The following is an 18,984-nucleotide window of genomic DNA, read 5'->3' on the forward strand; positions in this document are numbered from 1 at the left end:
GGTCATATTTAAAATTCACATGTGCATATGAATTTAGGACAAATTTAGCTTTTCCATGTAAAATGGTGCAGTGGGAGTGATTAAAAAGCATCCTGGCAAGTGAGACGTCATAAGCAGAGGAAAAGCACTTTGAGAATGTGACCTTGAGAAACCTGGGAACCTGGTCCACAAATCCTACTACCACTAAAATTCTGATGGCAGGTAGTAAAACTCAGTGCAAATGTTGATTTGTATTTGAAGTTATTTTTTAAAAATGAAGTAACAGTAAAGCAGTGTACGATTGCACTGAGATAAACCTTCAACTCGGTGATATTTGGAAGATAAACCTTACAAAGGGACAATATATGAATGGAAGCAGCCAGGCAGGCTGGGGGAGTGGCCATCAATTTATACACACAACTGCATTTTCAGCATAATTAGCTGTCTAATTGAGCATTATAATTTAACTGACACATTTAAACATGTAATTTATTTGAATGCACACTGCTTGGAATCTATTTATAATGTTTGCTCTTCAGGATGGCATCAGACTTAAGAAGATGAAATTATCCTTCTGACAAATGGAAAAAGACCCAAAATAAGTATATTGAGGAGCCCTGAACACAAACAAGTGTCTGTAATTTCAAGTCAGAAGAGGAGCATGGAAACAGAAAAGTCATGCAGAGAAAGTTAAATACTGAGCATGACTGTAAAGACATGACTTAATTTTAAATACAGTACAGAGATGTACTGCCCTTGGTATTATTAGGTTATTGTGCAAATCTGACTGGTTCAGCTGGCAGCTGGGTAAGAAAGAGATTTTGGTCACTGAGAGGTTTTAAACTACACATCTGTCTTGTCCTTAGGAAAGAAACATCCTTTTCTCAACATGATGGATATTGCTGTATAGATATGGCTGGCTCTTTTCATACCTGAACAGGAACAAGGGCATGTCATCCCTAGACTCTGTCAATAGAGAGAGAGAGTAGCCTGTCAGCTACTTGCAGAGAAAGAAGCCAAAGTCCCTTCATTCACAGTTGCACACTCCAGACAAAATTTCATTTTCTGGGTGATAGCTAAGCACCTAGACCTTCATTATGAAGAAAAAAAACCAAACTAATGCATAGTTGATTTTGTTCCCAGATTTTTTTGATTTATTTTTTTTTTTTAGTTTCAGGCTTTATTTTCTGAACAAAATAGTTGTAGGTTTCCTTTTAACCCAGTAAACTTTTGTAGTTACACCTCATTATATATTTTATGGTGCTGAGTTTGAATCTGCTGCTTCAATTACAGAAACTGCCAATAAACATATGAAAATCCAGAATACAGAGGCTGAAGCATTCCTGCTTTGTAGCTTTGGAATTACTTCTGCATACTCTGACAATATCCCCTTAAAAATGAAGCATAGTAATACCTACAGTTATGGAATGCAAAACAACTAATGCAAAAGTTTGCTGCCAAAATAGAGAAGAAAACTTTTTAAAACCTGAGGTTGGCACAATTCCTGGCTTTTCTCCTCACCTTTCCCTCTGCTGTCTGCCCTCCCAAGTCAGTAATTACCAGAAAGGAAAAAGAGGAATTAAATGCAAGGCCATGCAAGAGGAAATAAAAATGTGTGAGTCTTTTACCCCCAGAGGAGTTCACTTATTAGGAGATCTGGAAGTTTATAGAGGTGGATTTTGCATATCTGGATAGATGAGGTAGAATAAGCTCAGAAGATAAAACCAAAAGAGGGTATGTAAAAGGCTCTCTCAAATCCTGGAGACACCCATCTATCACTGTGTTGGTGCACAGGTTCCCAAATACAGGGTTGCTTGTGCATGCCATGCAGAAGACAAGAGGAAAGGGAACTCATCCAGGAAAACTTCATTTAGCCTGCATGGGGAGATGAAGGTAGTGTTAGGAAGATGGACTGTGACTCAGAGCATCGTTTCTCATTTCCAGTTCTCTGACCGACAGTTGTAGGGACATTGAATTTCTGTTTTGTTGCCCAGTGTGTTCAGAATAGCTCTTGTCAGGAGAAGCAATATTAGAAATATGATGCGAAATACATTACAGAAAATAAAATTCTTTACTACTTTGACCTTTCAGTCCTTTACATTGTGTTTCATGGTGATATCCTCCATTCTGTGAAGATTAGCAAGGCTGGCCATACAAAGAAGAGAGTGCTTCAAAAAGCTCTCTACTCTGGTTATAGGATTTGTTGGAACTTTTGGGTTAGTGCCTCTTCTATTCTTCCTTGATGATAAAGCCTTTCCCACTTGGAAGGTGAGGACCAGTGGAAGGTCAATAGAATTACTCCCTAATTACCTGAAATAGAGTAATCATATTTCTCATTCTTACTGTGCTTAGAGAAAAATGAGAATTCCTGCCTTTGTACTTCGAGTCGAATTGACTCTGTGCTGGTGGGAAGGAGATGCAGCATCCCCCAGAATAGGTTAAGGAATGGCACCAATGCCAAAAGGCAACCTGGGAACTGCTGCTTCCTCACCAAGATTTCTGCTTGTCTCTGCACTACTGTGGGCACACAAAGCTGGCTCAACTGACTGGTCACGTCCTCCTCCAAAGAGTAAAACTGGCCCGAGGGGCAGGCAGGACAGGAGAGGCTCTGAATTAAGCTGCTTGGCTTGGTGTAGGCTTAGTTGAGCTATGTGGGATAACGATGGGGATCTGGGTCAAAGAGTGAATTCTGCATTATTCCTGAAGATTCACTGAGACCTGAGCATTCATTACCCCCTGGAAAGGGGCATGGAAAAATAAGGAAAAGTAAGAAGAAATTTGGAATGGCTTCTAGTTTAGTTCAGGCTTTAGAGAGTGTGCTTTAGGTTGGAGAAAAGGTGAGAAATAAAGATCAAAAACTAAAATAAAGCAAGAATTAATGGCAAGATATTCTTTATGTACCAGATTCATTGCTGTCGTGTCTGAGGAGATGCCTTTAAATCTGTTTGTTTTCAGAAAGCTGAATTGGGCTATTTTCCCTAGTTTCTCTGGAAGGGTTTTATAAACTGAAGTTGTTAGTAAAAAGTATACTCAGATGATTAGCATCATCCCTCTGCTTAGCCTATTCTCCTGTCCAAGTAAATTTTTTTTCTTTAATTAGGAATAAATAAAACCCTACATTGGGTAACCTGAAGAGAAATTGATACAGGAGCAGCTCAGTTTCCCCTGATTTAAATTTCTGTGGTACTTTGACCTAATCATGTGTAAGTGTTCACATGATTTACAGTGCAGCATCTTTCTGTACTCCCTCTCTTCAAGCCGTCTGTATTGCCACAGGAGTGAGTACCTGTTATAGGGAGGTATTGTGCTACTTGGAAATGACCCCAGTTAACTTCATTTACTGTTTTGACTCAAGAGGAGTGAGAGTCTTTTATTCTGTTGAATCCCTCTCTGCCACCATCCCTGTGAGGGGACAGTGAGGGGCCTGGACCCCCTGGAAAAGTGTGAGCAATACTGATTATATTCATTTATTTTAAGGCAAGAGTCCTCAAAGTGTGTAATTTTAGAATCTTCTCAACTCTCTTCTTTGAAGTGCAAGCAAAGTACTAACAAAGAAGAATAAAACTGAGGTTAGTGTCGGTTTTGTTGTAAAAGAGTCTTTGGTAAGAGTAGAGGCGTTGGGTAGAAAAGCTTTCTGTCTTAATCTTTGGACTAGATTAAATGTGGGAGGGATGGAAAAATGCTGGAATTGGTGCATTATGCACAGAGTTGAGCTGTTGGCTGTTTTTAAGCTTATATGTGAAGAATGGGTTAGAAATATACTTAGAAATTCATGTCACTACTTCTTGTTGTCCTGGAGACTGGACTTCTGAGATGCTGGGTAAACTGGACCAACTCACTGGGGAGGGGAAAGAGGGCAGATTTCTGACATGGTAGTTGTTTTGCACAACATTTTAAAGTCCAGAGTAGACAAGTCAGAAATACCCTCATCAAGACTACACACAGTGTGCATCTGCTGTACATTGTCTTCAAAATCTTCTTACTAAATGTCACAAAACATGGTAAAATTGCTATGCTTGAATAGACAGTGTCTCTGAAGAACAGATTGTGAACGTGGAAAACAGGAACTTCACTTTCAAAGAAGCAGCAGAGGCTGACCTCAGCACTAAGATGCTCCTCTCTATTGAAATGTGAGAATAATATATGGGGCTGCACTAGTACAAACTGCTGAAGCACCTTGGCGATGCTCCAAGCAAGTGCTTTTTCTGATGGAGTTCTTAATACTTCAAGAAGACATAGTATGGGCATTTAGATGCCAATAAAATGATTCCCTGTAGGATCCATAGGCTTCATTTCAGTGCTAAATTACGATGGCAGTGTGAATGATTGACTGCCAGTCATTTCTGTGCACACATGTGCTTTTGCTTATCTGCAGTTTAAATCCCTTCTTGTGGTAAACTCTGTCACTGCTTCAACCCTTAATTGAGATGCTTCTGTCTATCTTTATTGATGAAGATGTTGTGCCATTGCTCCTGATGCTAAAGAAGCCCTGACCTGATGCTGAAGAAGGAGCTTATTGACTGGAGCCTGACCTTATTACATTCATGACCTGCACAAGGCCCCAGCCAAGACTTTTTTGGTTTCCAGGCATAAAAACCCCCTACATTAAATGAACAAAAAGAGAAATCCATAGGTGCAACTATTGCTGCATATGGCAATTGTGAGAGGAGTGAGAACTAAATAGGACCTACAAGTCCCATTACAATTATTCTTGGGTAAGAGTGTAGTTTTCTGTTCAGGGAAAATCAAATAACTTTGCATATATGCTCCATCTAATCTAAGTTTATGCAACAGAAGGGGAATGAGCTTGCTTAATATGATGGGAAAGACAGGTCACCTTCTGTTAAGGGTGGGAGTAAGGAACTGCAGTTCAGATCCAAGGGATCTGAAAGATTTCCCCATTGAGTGCTCAGTAAATTAAAACTTTGCTTAAATTCTTGAACTCCCTTCTCCAGAATTTTGCATGCATTATTTTCGTAACAGAATTCACTGGCTGAATCTGCCTGCCACACCCGTGAATTGGGATAAGGTAACCCTTTTAAAAAAAGAATGGTTTGATTTATAGTGAAAAAAAACATGACTCCCAGAAAGTTCAGCACTTGGATAAATAGAAGAGTAATCCAAATGGATAGATGATACTGTATAAATTGTATGAAAAATACAATAAGAGTGAATAAGAAGTGGTTAAAGAGCCAAGTTTAAACCTGATAATCTGTGTAGCTGTGGTATGTTTTCTTTACACTATAAGCTTTTTATCTAGTGTGAAGAATTCTCATACAAAAAATGGGAAAATGGGGTAGAAAGCATGCTCAGTGCTAATTCTGTCTCTATCTTGATTTTTTCCAAAGACAATTTTTTTCTGAAGTGCCAATTAATTCTGTTCACATGCCCAGCCTAGCCTGAGTCAGCCCAAGTAAAATCCTGACTCCCTGAAGCTGCCAGCAATCTTACCATCGTGCCAGGTATTCAGCACATGCAGTTTTGATGGAAATTTACTCTGAGGTCTTGATTTCTTGAGTGTCATGAGGTATCTCAGTGTTTTCATCCAAAAGCTGAGGAACAATAACATAGGGACTCTGAAAATTGTATTCTGCTGATGAGAAATGCAAACACAGAAAATTCAAGAATAATATTTATGTACAGCACTGCTTAGGTTATGATTACATATGCCCTGAATATGAAAAATGAGGTGGTATAAAACACACTCATGTTTTCACACACACAGGCCCTCAGTAAGAATCGTCTTTCTCTCACGAGGAGTTTTCTTGCTTGGTACCAGGTACTAATGATTCCTGTCTGCTTAAAAAAGATCCATTAAACTGTCAAACCATCAGGCAAAATCATCATGTCTTTTGAAATAGAGCTTTAATAGTGAGAAAAATAGGAAGGATTTCTGAAATCCCTTTTTTTTTCTTTTCTATTCCAGCCGAAAATTGACTGGCAGCTATCAGCAAATGGGAGACAGGGAAACTTTCAGAAGTATTTGCCTTCTAGACTGCTATTGTTGTCTGCAGTCTTCTTGGTACCAGATTTCTATTTGTTTCCTGCCTTTTATTGGAAGCTTTTGACTGAAAATATAAGAAATAATATTTGAATTGCTTTTGGATTTCTTATAGTGGTTTTATCTTATTTTTTAAGCCTGTGAGCTGGATGTGTATTTCATTCCTTCTCAGTTTTTGTTTTGCTGCTAAATATCATCTTTGTATTCAGCACAAAGTGGAATGCAAAATAATTAGGCGAGTAATTTGTAAGTCTCTGACTACAAAATAACACTCCCCCTAACATTCTCAGTAATTCCATTTTTAACTAAAGCTTTGACCTGTAGTAGAGATAATAACAAATTGTTTCAATCTTCTCAGAGTTCTGTTTGCATTATAACTTAAAAAACCCATCCCAATCTGCTGAGATTTTTGTTACTTCACGGTGATTTATTCTCAATTCCCAAGGACACCTTAGTTCTTAAATGCTTACAGATTATTTTTTTCCCCCTAACTCTAGTTAAACTCCTCCTCAGCACTACAAAGGGAGCAAAAATCCCCAGTCAAAACTTTTTGATGCTAGATTATCTACATGAAACAAATACTTTTAGGTATTTTGCCATCCTTTGACATTTGAAACCAGACTACCGCCTTCCTACAGGGCTGCTTTCCGAGGCTCACAAACAACTCGGCATTATACAGAGAAGACTCAGACCAGTTTTCTAAACAACATTTTTCATGCCACACCACCCACATAAAAGAGTTTGGGGCTTTCCTCGCCTCTGCAGTCTTGCTGTACTTCCTCTTTTATTCCCGTGTCTCCAGTCAGTGTGGCAATGTGTGGCCTGGAGGCCTGACTTGTGACTCCTTGGATTTGTTGGATGCAATAAGCTGATATACAAATGCCTGGAAGGATTGTAAAGGTATGCTCTCTACACCTAGAAATTGTGGTTTTTGTGGGCTTGAGAAGTGGGAACTCAAGTTCAGGCTTGAATTTTAGGTCCTTCACTTCGCTGCGTTTCTTGTAGCATTAGCATAAAAGGGAATGCTCTGTATGTGTGTGTGTTAGCATTTCCCAAGGAAAATATCAAAATTATAGCTCCTTTTGAAAGATGGAGCTGTGTCCTGGTATCAGCACAAACTCTACGAGTGTGGTAAATGGGGGTGACCCTGTGTCAGGACTGTTGGGTCTGTGAAACACTGTAGTACCATTTTTCTGTGTGATGCTCGAGCAGCTGACAGAAAGGTTGTTCACACCGTGACAGGTCCTGTGCACCAGAGCCCACCCATGGCAGCAGGCAACCAGCCTGGGGAGATGAACCTTTCTGCTGGTGGTTTAGGTCTTTGCTGGGTATAGGTGTAGGATGACTTGTAGGAACTGGGAAAAAAAAACAAACAAACAAGTGGAGAGAAACAATAAAAGGCTGTGCACAATGCCAGCTGCTACAAGAGGCTGAAGGTTTATTTTCAGAGTATCATTTTTAGAAACATTGCTTCAAATAATTTCAGTCTAGAGAAAACTGCACCTTATACCTTTTTGTTCTGTTTTTAGAGTGAGTTTTTATGGAAGAATGGGGCTGTTCTGGGTGTTGGACAGGTTAAGCCCTGCGTTTTCAGAAGAGCTCTCTGAAAAGACACTGAGCCTTGTCTCTTGTGTTTGCATAGTGGTTCTCACTCTGTGATGAATAATTCAAATAAAAGTGATGGTGGGCTACAAATAATCAGAAGAGATTTTGTGAGTATACTGTGTAATGGGGGCAGCAGACAGTTATGAGCCTCTTCCAGCTTCATGCCCTCCTTAGGACTGAGCTCAGGTGATGGAAAATTCTCATGAAATTTCCAGAATATAACAAATAATCCCCCAACACCAAATAAACTTTCCCTACCCTGGGTGGAACCGATAATTGGAAGTAAAGCTGGAACTCAAAGGAGAAAAACTGCTCCTATTTTTCTTATTTTTAGTGGGTAGCATTGAGAAGCAGTGTGCACAACAGTACTCACGGGGGAGGCTACAAATAGCGAGGTCAATGAGTGAGCTGCCAGTAGTTAAGAAAAAGAGTCTTCTGCATCCAGCCTTCCTCAGGTCCCACCTTATAAGTTCCTCTGGGAATTTCATGTGGTCCTAAGCTTTGCATGCATGCCATCTGATACCACAGAAGGAGCAAACACCCTTTTCCCTGCGTGGGAGAGCGTTAATTGCTATGTCCAAAGGGCAAACATGTATTCTTCTGGCCAGTGATCAAATGATACTTGAAAGCCATTATACTGCCCAACATTTGTACTGGATGGCTCTTGCAGCCAACTGGATTGCTGGGAGCTGCCTCAGGATTGTCTGGTTATTGGGCTTTAAGTTTGATCTTGGAACCATCTTCCTGTGTAAATAAAGGATAAACACCAGTTAGAAATGATTACCTCAAAGTAGTAGATGTTCGAAGATGTCGTGTTTCTTCATTAAAGAGCCTTTGAAAATTAAAGGTCATCAGCCCAGTCCATGTCTGTAGTTAATGCTTTTTGCTGGTTTGATTTGATGTAGTTGCCTAATCTTGTTGGGGGGCAGTGTGTGAAATGTGCATCAGGGGAAAACAACTTGCCATAGCATGCCACCTGGTCCTGGCTTTGCATGTAACTACTTCCTCGAAAACTGGCTGTGAGAAGATCCCGCCTGCCGTTGGTCTGTGCAGTCACCAGTGGCACATACTGGAGGGACAGTCACTTCCCAAAAAGGTTGGGCACTCAGTGCAGTGCCAACAGGAGTGTGGGCTGTACAGGGAAGTAGGAGATCAGCTGCTGAGCATATCAGTAGATGAGGGAGAAGTAGATATGTTCAGAAAACAGGCAAGCACTACTTGACTGCTATGCAGTCAAAATCTACAACCACTTTGCTTTTTACCTGTGTGCATTTAAACCAGATAAGCTTTTTTTTTATGCCTTCTTTTATCTCAGTGCCAACTATTACAGGTGAGTTATAACTGAAAATACGAGGCTTTAAAAACACTGAAGTTTTACAGCTGCAGCGTGTTGATAGTCCTGGATTTCCTCTTTCTCACATGAATTTGAAAGCACAGTTGTGCTCTGAGCTCAGTGCCTGCTTTTTGAATGATAAAATGGTTTAACTTATCTTATTTTCCCTGTCAAACCTAGGTACTAATTAAGCAATACCTGTAAGAGCAGTAACTGCAGCAGTAATTTCTCACTTCACTGATCTAATCTGAAGCCATGAGCAGCTACAATAGCTATGCCACGAAGGATTTTTCCCCTTTGACATATATTGCACAGCCTGTCCCTTGATTAGGTCACAAGTGTTTGAAGGCTGTAGATTTTTGCTTTATTTTGGGGAAATGCACCTCTTTTTAACAGTTTAATTGCTCAGGTTTGAATTTGAATGGTCACGTCGTGAAACAAATGTACGTATGCATCTGATTACCTGTTTATGGGCTCAGGGAAGCTCAACAAAAAAATCCCATGCTGATTCCTGAGCTGCTGGAGATCCCGTGCTCTAGGGTGTTGCCCTCCTGCTGCCGGATCACACACTCGAGTCGGCCGTAAACTTTAATTATATTCTTTTAAGGAGAAGTGGTGTTGCGGTGTTGCTTACCGACATCCTGGAAACAAGCTGCGCATATGAAAATCACCGTTCTGTGGAAGTAACCCCTGGCTGTTCTTTAGGCTGATTGGGGGGTGTTGCTAAGCAACTCGGGGTAACACGGGGGCTGTATTATCCTTTAGGTAGGTCCTGGTCCCAACACAGATTTTCGAATAAGTAACATAGACGTGGGGAGAGACTGATCAAGGGCAACACGAGAAGTTCAGCCCCTGCAAACTTAACTTTTTTGTTAAGAGTTTTTTGAGAATGAAATTGGATTAGACCCAGAGATGACGTATCCTGTTTGATTTCTTTTCCCCTTGCGCTCTGACGAGCTTTATGTTTAGGCAGGCTTTTGTTTCTGGCTGCGAGTTGCTTTAAAAAAAAAAAATTGGGAGCGTGTCTCGGGGTGTCGAGGGTGACGTGCTTAGCTTGATTGGCCAGGTTTGGCTCGGTCTGCTTGCGAGTCCTTTGTTCTTCCCACCACCCTCAGGTCAGTTGTGCAACATGCCCCTACGGTTCAAGAAGGAAAAAAAAAAAGGAGGGGGGGTGGCCGGAAAAAAGTGAAATGCTGAGTAATGCCAGAGTTTTCTCAAATGGCTGATGCAAACCTGGAGAATTTGCATCATCATTCAGCTGGAGTAACTTGGTATGACAAGAGCTTAAATACAAGTCCACGCGGAAGCTGAGCTGGTTTCCAATGATAGGGCAGTACCAGCTCACTGTGTGAAAGCGCAGGTGTTCCTGAGCCAGGCTCGGAGCGCAGGAAGGGCTCACATACTCTTTAGGAGCTTGTTACCTGTGCGTAGGAGCAGCTGGAAAGATAAGAGAGGACAGAGGAAGAGACAAAGTAGTTGGCTACACAGAGAGGGGGGGAAAAAAAAGCCTTGAGTTCCTGCTGAAAACTTTTCTGCCTGTGCTTGCCGTCAGTGTGCTGGTGGCACTGTAGCATGCCTAGGAAAGCTGCTCTGCCCACGGTCTCTAATGGAAGCTACTTGCAGGGGCAAGCTAATGGCAGGTTGTCCTCTGTGGACAGCGGACAGCCAGCCCTGGAGGGGAAAGTTGTGCTGAAGAAGAAAGTGACGCTTTTGAGGGGGATATCCATCATAATTGGCACTATCATTGGAGCTGGCATCTTCATCTCTCCCAAAGGCATCCTGAAGAACACAGGCAGCGTGGGCATGTCCTTGACTGTCTGGACAGCATGTGGTATCCTCTCACTTTTTGGTAAGTCCCTGCAAAGTTTCTAATTGGTCCGGAGGGGCGGCCGGTGGATTATCGTGATTATTTGTCTGATTTTACTATTGGATAGCAAGTCACAGAGCAGAGCTTGAGGACCAATGGGGCTACAGAAGGTTTGCGGAGGGCGCAAAGATCCGCAACCCCTGCCCACCTCACCCCCAGCACCCAGCTGGTGAAAGTTGGAAGCGTAAATTATTGTTTCTTATGGGTCCCTTAAGGAACAGGAAAAGCAAATGTTCATTTTATTCCATAAAATGTGCTGTATGTATAATATTTTTCTCCTGTCTGTAAGAGGTAGTTTACGTTTGACTTGTAAGGCCCCCGGCAGCTGGAGATACGGGTCATGTGGCTTGAACACCACTGAAATGTTTAGACAGCTCGACTTAGTTCCCTAGAGGCTAGAGCGAGGTCTGAGAGGAATAATTCTCACTGTATATAAGCCGTATTGGCATGAAAGGGAGCAAAACAATAACACTAATAACCCCTCTCCCCATCGCTTTACTTCATTCCTCACTCATGATGTTGCTTTCAAAGACTGGGCTACCACAAACACTGCGTTGGAAGCAAATTTGTCATGGGAGTTTTACTGCCGGCCTGCTTATCGTGGGAGTTTTTACTAATTCTGTGTATTCTTGAAGAGTGTTAAATTCTGAAGAAGTCCAGTTTAGTTGTTCAGTACACAAAACCCCCATTCAGAGTGGAAAACCCCACCCCGGCCTCTTCGGGACAGAGGGTTCATTGACCTATTTAATGAGTTAATCTCAAAGAAGCTGAAGAGCGAACATGAATATTGGCTTTATTTAAAACAGAAATGACCTGTTTACTGGCAGGAGGTAAAGAGGACAAATAAGGACTAACACATGTCTGTGTCTGCTTAATAGGTGGAACAGGCAAATGCCACCTTATGTAAGTTGGCTCTGAGTTTTAGGAAGACACAGATGGTTTACAGGCTGAGCCCACCCAGGCCAAACAGACGGTGTGAGTTAGGACCCATTTGGGTCAAATGTTAAATGTGTTGGTACAATGTGCAGCATAATCTGTTGTATGAACATGGAAGTCCTGCCTGTAATCAAAATTCTCCTATCAAGAAAAACCTCAGAATCAATTTGAAACTGTCAGAAGACCTTGGTCTTTTGATTTAGTCAACACAGTTTGCTTAAGCACCGCATTTTTGGCTGTAACTGTAGTAGTAGTGATTTTCTGGCTGTGAAGTAAAGTCTGTACAAAAAAAAGAAAAGAAAATCTCTTTTATCAGACAGAATTTGTAGCTCATTTTCTAGACTTCTAGATATGAAGAATGTAATTTGGCCCAACAAAAGATACTATCTCTTTCTCAAAGTGGATCTCTTACAATTTTGTTTTTCTCGTGTCTTTTTGTTTTTGTTTTTTCCCTCCATGGTTGTTTTTAATTCCTCCATGACTCAATTATAGTTAAATCACACGTTAAGGTCACTTAAGGTCTTGCTGAGGCTGTGTGTATAACAGGTATTGAAACAATTTAACTTCATCCTGAACTTCCACAGAGGAGCCTGGCGAAAGAAAACCCAGCAATAGCCTTTTTTAATGTGGCTGTAGGGATTCCTTTAAGTACACTTTCAGGTAAGCTGAAGAATAGATAAAAGCTGCCACGTTTTTGCAAAGCCCCAAAGCAAATGAACGAGGATGGAATTTGTCATTATGTGGTTCAGCTTTAATGGGCTTGTACGTGTGATGTTTTGACAACTCTAGTTTTTATCTAAAAGTGTTGTGGCATGAAAGCATGCAAGGAACAGAGCTGAGATGAATTTGTATATGTTGCTGAGCTTAACTCTGTGTTGTACAGTGCTTACAAACTTTATTACTATTTTCATCTGGCTTCTCAGTCTCTTCTGAAAGGGCTGCCTATGTTTGTCAGCTTTGGTACACTTCTCTGTTGATGCAGCCCACCCGTGGACCTGAGAATCCCCTGGCTTGGTGACTGAATGGTGGGTCCTGAGCTTTCACTGCATTCGTAGCACACAAAACCACTCCACTAGTGTTGAAAAGCCAGGGCTAAGCCATCCCCCGAATTTTGTATATAATATATAAGGAGTACTCTCGAGGAAAATTCTTAATTTGCAGTTCCCGCTTCCTAATTTTTGCCAGTTGGTTGCTTTTGCCCGTGGCTGAGGAGAGGTAATACAGTCTTCAGGATTTTCTTCAGAGGTTGAGCCAGGCATCTCTAAAGTTGAAAGGAGCTGAGCAGCCTTTGACAACAAGCAAATGTGTCAGAAAACTTTCACTTAGTAGTGGAGTCTGGCTGTCTGGGAAGTAGGGTAGCTGGTGTGACACCCTGCTTTGTTGTCCCTCTTCACAAGATGAAGATGAGTAACAACACTTGTTGATAGTAAATAGCTTGTCCAGTGGCTTTACAAATAAATGTAACTTTATATATGTACAGTTTGGTCAACTGCATGTCTAGCTGAATGAATTGGGACTTACAAAATTGATTGGAAAAAATAAATCTATAAAAAGTAGGTATGATACCATGGCAGCTCTGTTGTTTGGCCTGTAAATGTTTTAAAAGGTATTTCTGGATGCCTCTTCTGATACCACAGTTTAATTCTCATAGGTGCCCTCTGCTATGCTGAACTAGGAACATGCATTAAGAAATCTGGTGGTCACTACACCTATATCCTGGAGGCCTTTGGTCCATTACCTGCTTTTGTGAGAGTCTGGGTTGAACTACTCATTATTCGGTAAGTGTAATGTGACTTTTCTGTTTCTTTTCTGATAGGAAAATGCTTTTCAATCATAAAGAAAAATGTCCAATACACGATGGGCAAAACAAATAAAATATATCTTGATCAATTAACTATGTTCTTTTAGTATAGTTGCTTCAGAGAGTTTAGAAATGTTATTTTGCTTGTCAGTATTGAAACATTCAAGATGACATGTATGAGGGAAATAAAAGATTCTAAGAAAACTGCCTGCCACACAAATTAAACTACTTGCTTTAATTTTGCTAAGCTTACTGTATCCATTAATGTCACTAATAAAACCCATACCTAGATACAGTACAGTGAGAGAGTGAAATCACCTTTAAATTTTCTGAGTCTTGGCAGTAGCTTTTAGAGCAGTTGCTGTTGTCTGTGGACAGAGGAATAACTCCTGATGAAGCTATTGCCCAGTAGTGTTCAGAGTCAGGAGCGCCATGTGTGCTTTATATGTCAGCCTGGATCCCCATTTTTCGCTTTTGTGGGGTGTTGGAGAACTTTTACTGTGAAAAGCACTAGCTGACCAAATAAAGTGACATTAAGTCTTCACATATCTAAAATGTCCAAAGTGTTGTTTTGGTTTGTAAGCCTTTGATGTTGTATAAATGAACTACAATAGAAAGATGCCAGATCATATCAAATAAACTTTCATAATGTAAATGGATCTTTGTATCAAACTCACATGTGGCCCTTTGAATTTTTCTTTTTATTTTTACAGTATTGCTGACGTTGGAGAGCTTGATACATGTAGAACAGGGCAACTCACTTATGCATAATGACTTTGGGAATGCTCCATCCCCACCTCGGGCTGGTTAGCACTCCTTTCTCCTCTCTTCCTCAATCAGGAGATTAGTCACAAAAGCACAAGCCTCATTTCGGATCACAACTATGTTTACATAACATTAACAAGTTCTAACGTAGATTATTGAGTTTAAAAGTGCTGACAGTGCTGAGTCATTATGAATACATAAATCCTTATGTTGTTTCCGGAGGAAATAATTTTGTGTCAGATGGTCCCTCGCATCCTCCCCACCCACACATAACCTTTGAATTAACTGCGTAATTTCCATCAAGTGTGATGAAAGGGCAAATGTCTCAACTGTATTAACCTTCTGCCAAAAATGAAAATCAGGCAGAGGAACGAGACCTATGTTTTCACAGTGCTGTGAACAGCTATATCATTTCACGTCACAGAATCAACAAAAGAGAGCAGTGTTACAAATCCCCCTCTTAACCTGCGCCTTGTTAGGCAGAGGGACCTTATTAACCCAGGCACGAACACCCACAAGAAACCAGGCTTCATGAATTCTTCTCCTCACAAAATAATTATTTTTTTACGTATGACAGTGTCCCAGGAATGTAATGAAAATACTCTTAGTCATCATGATCTGCCCCACACCCAGAAAATAATCATCTTGCATGGGAACGAACATCAGTGAACTCTTTAATCAGCCAGAGAGGCAGCAAGGGAGGTGTACATGTTATAACTTGTGATGATCAGAGCAGCACTGCTGAACCTCTGTGTAGAGTTTTATACCTGACTCCTGCATCAGGAAACTAATTGGCTGCCACTATCAAAGAAGTTGAGACCAAATATCTGTCTGTATTTGTTTTTGGCAGATGAAGTTGTGCAGACACTTCTCAGCTAAGCTGTGTTTTCCTCTCAAAGATTGCAGGATTATCACACTCACAGGCTGGTGGAGCAGTTGCAACCAAAGTAAACATTTCCTACATATATCTCTACAGGCACTACTTTGCTGTGTAGGACACACTTAAACTCTACCCACATACTGATTAAACTGTGCCTCACCTGCTGTTTAGTTATGCCTTGCTCCTCATCCAGTGCAAGTGTGAACTTTTTTTCTCCCCAAAAGTCAGGTTTTGAGTATTTTATAGATATACATACCTTGAAAAAAGCCCCAAACCATGAGTTTTCGAACAAGTGAAGATGACCATGTGACTGCATTGTCTGTAGTCTGTGGTGGTTTTACACAGGCTGGGTAAAAGTACAATGCCAGGTGCCTGACTCACCTGTGGTATTTGCTGGGGCGCTGACCTGCTCCTCCCTTGGTGGCGTTTTGTGTCCTTCCCCCTCAGTGAAAGCTGCTCATGTGCTTTCTATCTGCTGCTGAACACAGACCTATTGAGGGCTGCCAGCCTGCCTGTAGGATTGTAGTCAGAAGAAAAAGCACAGAATCACTGAGGTTGAAAAAGACCTCCATTAACTCAGCACCGCTGAATCCATCACTAGGCTATGTCCCTAAACACCCCACTTGCACATTTTTTGAACACTGCTCCATTCTTTGAACTTCCACATCCACTGATTGACTGCACTGCCAGCAACATCTCCTCCCAGACATGGGAACGCCAGAGACAAAGCTATTTATTAGAGGTGTAATTTGGGAGCTATGATTTTAGAAACAGAGTGGTGCAGGTAGCAGTGACTGCTTCTTTAAAAAGGCTTTTCCTTAAAAGAGAGGGGAAAATCCAAGTTCTGGGAAAAGGAGCTCAGACTGAGGAAAAAAGTCTGTGACATCTCCAAAGATGTGATCTTTCATCTGATCTAGGGCACTTCAAACTATTTTTTGCAGGCTGCCGTATTTAAAAACTGGAGTCCTGGTGATTTTCTTATATGAGTTAGAAATATTGCACCAAAGTCCGTAAATGTCTGTAAAAATCTAGGCAAAATTTGCAAAGCCATTTGCTGGCCAGTGGGAGGAACATCCTCGTGCATGGGAGATGCACATGCAGCAACCCTTGCTCATCCATGCAGAAACTTTCCGAGGAAGATACTTCTGCTCTTTGCTGCTCTGCAGCTTGGTCCAATGTAGTGTGTGACTTCTGGGTTGAGTGATAACATGAAGAAAGTGGGTTTTGTTTCCAAGGTGAAACTCCCCTGTGGAAAATTCCTTTGTTGTTCAATGGAGAATAACAACTTCTCTGCAGAATTTTTACCCTGCTGCATAGCATTTTTATCAAAGTGAGGTATTATTTTATTAAATGCTGAATATTTTTTCACAAGACATTTGCATGGACTTTGGTTTAACTCAGAAATCCTTTGAGACTGAATCATATGCCCTTTTGTCCTTACAGTGTGTGAGGTGTGTGATAAAGCACAGATGCCACCAGCTGTCCTAAGAAGGGTGAAAGTGTCCTCCCAAATGGAACGTGAACAGACCACTGGAAGTGTAATATGCAGACAGTGTCTGATTCAAGGCTAATTTGCTATTAATGCGTGTCAGTGCTAAGGCTTCTGGCAAACAATTAGCTTGTCTCAAGGAGAAAGGCTGTATGAATATTATGGGCATTTCAAATTTGTAAATCCAACAACTGCTTGCTTTTCTTGACATTTCTTGATTTTATGGTAGGTGCTTTCTGTGCTCCATGGATTTTTGCTGTCACTTGCTGTGCTAGGAAATTGTTCGTCAATAAAAGGAACAAATTCTGTTTGTATTTTAGGAAATCCCATTTTAATTAATTTTTTTCCATTGTCTCAGAATTTCATAACAAACTTGGGTGGGTTTTTGGTGCTTCTTTCAGTAAACCAGAATTCTCGGCTTGACTGAAACTAATTTCCTTGTGTCTCTGAGGGGCAAGATATACCTGGCCACTAAAATTCAAACTGACTTTTATTCAGGGTTTCGCCCATGTAAGCCAATTCTGGCTGTGTTCACTTCAGGCAAGTGAATAAAGATTTCTGTTGGTACTTTTCCTTTCTGATTATGGCTGCTTTGCAACATGGATGTAAGAAGTGGTCAGAGGTGTTGCTGTCAAGACTGCAACCTCTGAGCAATGCTACATTCAAAAACCACGGGACATGTCAGCACAGTTACCAGGAGGCACCAAAATTAAGGTCCACAGTTCAGTGATAGTGAAGTTACAGCGTGATCCCATAAGAATAACATCTGTGGACTACTGCAGATTAATTTTGTTACTTTGTTGTTTCTACTCTAGCCCTGCTGCCACAGCAGTGATATCGTTGGCATTTGGACGTTACATTTTGGAACCTTTCTTTATGCAGTGTGAGATCCCAGAACTTGCGATTAAACTTATTACAGCTGTTGGCATCAGTAAGTATCAAATTTTAGGTTTCAGGGAAGGGTAAAGATTATATAAATTGGGGGAAAAAAAAAAGTAATCGCTCTCTGAACAGGTAGTTGTTTGATGTGAATCATTAATGACCAGGCATCCAATGCCAAGGGCATCCACATGACATTTTGCCTGGTTATGTGTGTTTGTGAACAAATGCATTAGTAAAAAGAACAGCAGACTTTATTAATGGCAGGGAAGATCTATTGCCAAGGTTGATTCTGTTGCCACTGGAATTAATGGCTGAAGTCTCATTATTTTTGTGGAAGCAATTTCAGTCCCTAAAAGATGGTGAGCCGGTGCCAGAGATATGGAAGAATGATTGCCTGCTTTTAAGTGCTTTGCTGTACCTCTGTTTTAGGAGGCAATTGAGTGCCAAGTATGATGCCATGGAGAAATGTAGTTCTCTTGAGTGCAGACAGGCGACATGAGATCATCTTCCCTAGTCCCACTCTTTCTGTCATGGCAATAATCCTTGTCGAGGTGCTTGTGATTCAGGAAGCGGCAGCCCAGCTGTGGGAACAGGACACACAGCTTGATGCATGGTTGTTCCCAGCAACTTGTCCTATTCTTGCTAACTTTGCAGTTAGTGTAAGAGGGACCATTTAGGGTGACAGAAAGCTAATATTTGCAGTGGAAAGAGGGAGGCTACCCTGAGTGCAGGAACTTTGCAGTGTACCTGGGATGGTGTGGAGGGGGCATGAAATGAAAAAGCAGAAAGGGTGATGGGAATGGGACTCTGGAGCCTGCACCTGTAGCATTAGAGGCTTGTTTCCAGTTCTGTCTGGTCACTGGTGAGGATGCTCCTTGTGGGCACATATTGGCATTCAACTGTGCTGGGAGGGGAGTCAGAGTAGACCTGAGTAATTAGTAACAGATTGTTCCTTTCAGTTTGCTCAGTGCACATAACAGAAACAAAAGGACTGGAAAAAGGAATTAAGACATGCAAAATGATCAAAGGCCCACAGGAGACCCTTTCAGTTTTGCACAATAATAGGTTCAGATGACTTTTTCTTTCTTTGGAGTAAGGAGTTCAATTGACATTGAAATTTCCAGTCTCCAGGTTACTGTGGCTTTTTGTAGGAACTCTCTTGATAAGTTTTCCCTTCTGCTAGGAGTATTAAAAAATCAGTATGTGACCGCATTTCTTTCTAACTTAATTATGCACAAACTATAGGTTTCATAGGAATAATTGAATTAAGGGCTTGAATTTTGAGGTCAATGACTTTTTACAGCTACATCTGTCTAAAACATTTCAGTGCAGGATAAGGGTGAAACAGATGTTCAGTAACAGTCAAGGTCACTGAGACAGAAGGAATGTTAAGTGAGGACTCCATCAAAGCATTTTGTTAAGCGCGTGTGATTCAAGCACAATAGG

General features: G+C 41.1%; 1 protein-coding gene across 10 annotated transcripts in view; it reads left to right on the top strand.

Annotated features, from left to right (window-relative positions):
• Positions 1-18,984, top strand: part of SLC7A11 (solute carrier family 7 member 11) — a 272,050-nt gene that overhangs the window by 202,474 nt on the left and 50,592 nt on the right. For 4 of the 10 annotated variants that reach the window (XM_051768142.1, XM_051768143.1, XM_051768144.1 and 1 more), the window contains 3 exons: positions 10,542-10,767; positions 13,373-13,499; positions 17,472-17,587. In XM_051768142.1, the coding sequence (XP_051624102.1) occupies positions 10,542-10,767; positions 13,373-13,499; positions 17,472-17,587 (469 nt within the window). Of the gene's footprint in view, positions 1-1,181; positions 3,549-5,327; positions 5,442-5,905; positions 6,002-6,618; positions 6,881-9,357; positions 10,768-11,571; positions 11,761-13,372; positions 13,500-17,471; positions 17,588-18,984 lie in introns of those variants that run through there. The other 6 variants (XM_051768140.1, XM_051768141.1, XM_051768147.1 and 3 more) reach the window with 6 other exon arrangements.

This window comes from Manacus candei, unplaced genomic scaffold, assembly GCF_025592945.1.
Source record: "Manacus candei isolate 608988 ecotype Guabito, Panama unplaced genomic scaffold, ASM2559294v1 h1tg000092l, whole genome shotgun sequence".
Taxonomy (NCBI): Eukaryota; Metazoa; Chordata; class Aves; order Passeriformes; family Pipridae; genus Manacus; species Manacus candei.